Raw genomic sequence first — 3110 nt, 5'->3', positions numbered from 1 at the left:
GTATTCATTGCCATAATTTGAGACGAAGGGAAATGAAAATCAAACTGGTTTGAATATTTTTAAAACCAAAAAATTTTTAACCACTATATTTCCAACAAGTCTTTCCAATCTTCTAAAAAGTTATAAAATGGTCAGGAATGTTTGAATGACCTTCAGAGTTTTCAGAAAATGTAGGAGACTTTGACAATCAGAAATGTTTACAAGATTATATGATCAGGAATATTTCTACAAAGAACATGAGCATGTAACTCAGTACTGTGGCACAGCAAATGAGATGTTTGGTTTTACAGTAAAGGAAATGGCCATATCTCTTTATTTTAATGGCATACAATTTGTCTTCAATGTGGAATTACTAAATTAAGACATAATCAACATACATACATGTACAAGTCAATGCACTGTAAATTAAAATGTCTTTTCAAAGTTGAGTAATCATGTTTAAAAGGATACCCACTCTCCTGTTCCTCTGAAATAAATAAAAAATTACATACATGTAATTATTAAAATTATAGAGGTGAGCAGACAATGTGGTATAGAACTTAAAACAGGGAGCATAAACTGAGCTGAAATTTTTGCAAATTATAAATATATACACCTTCTATGTGTATAAGATATTTTAAGAGTGGCAAGATGTAATAAAAGGTAATAATGTTTTGAAATGTTCAAGCATTACTTCTCCTCCCTGGATAAACCATTAGTCCATCTGTAGGTTCTAAAGCCCACAGCAAACTGGTTGGTTTACCTGTGCAAATGTAGCTATTTATACTTCATTTAATATTTCTTGCCGCGTGCACCATTGTGTAGGATTTGGCAGGTTTTCTGCAAACTACAGGTCTTGACCTTCAGTTGAGTGGACTGAGAACAGTACACTGTACAAAAACATCTCTGCTAGACTGTGAGACACCTTCAAAGACCAAGTTGTGGCCCCCTTAATATGGAAACACATTCATATGGTCCTTGAGCTGCCTATAAATACATGTAGAATGTTGACTTGTACAAGATACTATTCCATTAAAGGAAAAAATTGTCTTGAGAAACCTACCTTGCTTCAGTTTTGCATGATCCGTTGCCACACCTTGTCGTAGTTCTTTTATACTACAGGTAAGAAGGAATAATTCTGTTAGGAAATTGATAAAATAATAATAATAATTTTTACAATCAAATTTGGGCAGAATATGATTTCTAAATTAATTGGCCTGACAATAAAATTTGGAATATAAAAGTTGTTTCAATAATATTCAATGGCATCAAAAATGAAAGAAAGAAAGAAAATACATTTATGTGCAGCTAGGCAATCACAAGATGCAAGGAGGTGTTCAGAGCATGGTTTGACTTGATGCAACTTTAAAAAAAAACAAAAAACAAAAAAAGAACACTTACAAGCTAATTCAGCGTATACTGTTAATGTGCACTTCCACAAAATATCCATACTCCCCCCACACAAGGTTTTTGTTTTGCACCTCCTGTCCCCCCAGGAAATTCCAGTTTAGCTTCATACTTTTTTTTTGGTTACAAAATTTTGACTTTTAAGACCCCCCTCCCACTAGGAATTTTCAATGACCTTCCATGGGGTGGGTATGGATTTTTTCTGGAACTGCACAATAATACATTAACAGTAACTTCCTGTTTCAATGAGAACAGAGAGAACTAGGACAAAGCAAGAAAAACTCATTAACACCTAATGTATATATACATACTTTACAATTTCAAATCTTACCTTATAGATTCCTGATGTCCAGATCCTTCCACTGTCTTAGCTCCCCATCTTTGTTCTTGCTCAGAAACGTCATTCTGTAAAAGAATTTCAGCAAATCAGATAACTATTGATGTAAGATGGATACTTGGTACAAAAGGGAAGAAGAGGCCGGGTGGATTGACAATGCTATAGAATCTAAACCAATTTGGAAAGATTTTCTTACAGCCCCATACATTAGAAAATTATGCATGTACCACTGTCATACTAAACCTCTTCCAAAAATGGCGAGCGTGAATATTGTTTCAGTCACAGAAAGTATACTTAATTGATGTATGAGGCTGTGTGGAAGTCTTGCTTAATTTTGGGCCTTAAAAAAATTTCCTCCAAAAAAGAAAGGGAAAAAGGGGTTTACCCTTACATGTATATATTATGCTTTCTGAACAGGAATGCACTTTGCAAATAAGATTACAATTCCATTCTTAACTTCTTGATAGCATTTTTTCACTGGTTAACAATGCCATTTTTGTGATAATTGGGTTGCAAAGCACATCCTTAGACCAATCTGGAGGTGTCAATGAGCTTTTGCATAAATTTTGAATAATATCCAAAGAAGGTTACAGGGAAACCACAAAAAACTAGTTTTAAACTAGTGAGCTATTCCTTTCACTACTACAGCATTAAAATTTAATTGGGTATGAAATCTGATTATGGATAATGTTCCAAAGTGCGATCATTCAAGGGAAAGTTGATGGGAGGTAAGCCAAATTATAAGCTGAAGCTTACTTTCACATGGTACGATGTTGTCTCATGAAATTTTTGACAAGTAATTTTAAGAACTTGGTTGGCTCTTTTACTTTGGAGTTAAATGTGCAAGGAGCACAAAAACTTATGTTAGGGAGCTTGGGTCGTGAATCAAAACCATCAACAGCCATTGCACGATCCGAATCGAATGAATTGACCTGATTTGAAACTATTTTTGTAGCCAACATTCCACCGAATGATTCGATATCGTGCAACTACGAGGCGCAAATACTCACCACAAAGTCTGGATCCGTTTCCCAATCATCATCATCCCCATCATTAGCGATCGCTTTTGTGTCAAGCCCTGCTCTCCACATTTCTCTGAAGCAAAAAGGGATTTTCTTACAAAGAAATGTTCAACGCAAAGCCTGAAATGGAACAGGATAACTTCCTTACTCACTCCCCTTAATCACGTGACATTTTGTTTATGGAACCGCTGGACGCTCACGTGCTCGTCCTTCCAACTTTTCATCGAATGCGAATGACCGTTCAATTGTCTGGTTTGTCATTTGCGAGGGTTTCAGACCCAGGGGGGGTACTCGGGTATATTAGTTAAGGGGAGGTGCGAATGAGGCCAAATTTTGAAACCCAAAAAAAGTCCCGTCACGTTAAG

At 35.7% G+C, this 3110-nt stretch overlaps 1 protein-coding gene across 1 annotated transcript in view; it reads right to left on the bottom strand.

Annotated features, from left to right (window-relative positions):
* The window catches only part of LOC146474941 (uncharacterized), a 14516-nt gene extending 11606 nt beyond the window's left edge, over positions 1-2910 (bottom strand). Inside the window, exons 1-4 of the mRNA XM_085116687.1 lie at positions 2734-2910; positions 1718-1791; positions 1043-1095; positions 451-466 (exon numbers count right to left, since the gene is read on the bottom strand). Coding sequence (XP_084972813.1) covers positions 451-466; positions 1043-1095; positions 1718-1791; positions 2734-2814 — 224 coding nt within the window. The 5' untranslated portion in view covers positions 2815-2910. The remainder of the gene's footprint in view (positions 1-450; positions 467-1042; positions 1096-1717; positions 1792-2733) is intronic.
* Positions 2911-3110: the final 200 nt, after the last annotated feature.

This window comes from Pavona decussata, unplaced genomic scaffold (genome assembly GCF_977016875.1).
Source record: "Pavona decussata unplaced genomic scaffold, jaPavDecu1.1 SCAFFOLD_87, whole genome shotgun sequence".
NCBI classification, from domain to species: domain Eukaryota; kingdom Metazoa; phylum Cnidaria; class Anthozoa; order Scleractinia; family Agariciidae; genus Pavona; species Pavona decussata.
This window is presented reverse-complemented; position numbering and strand designations above follow the sequence as displayed.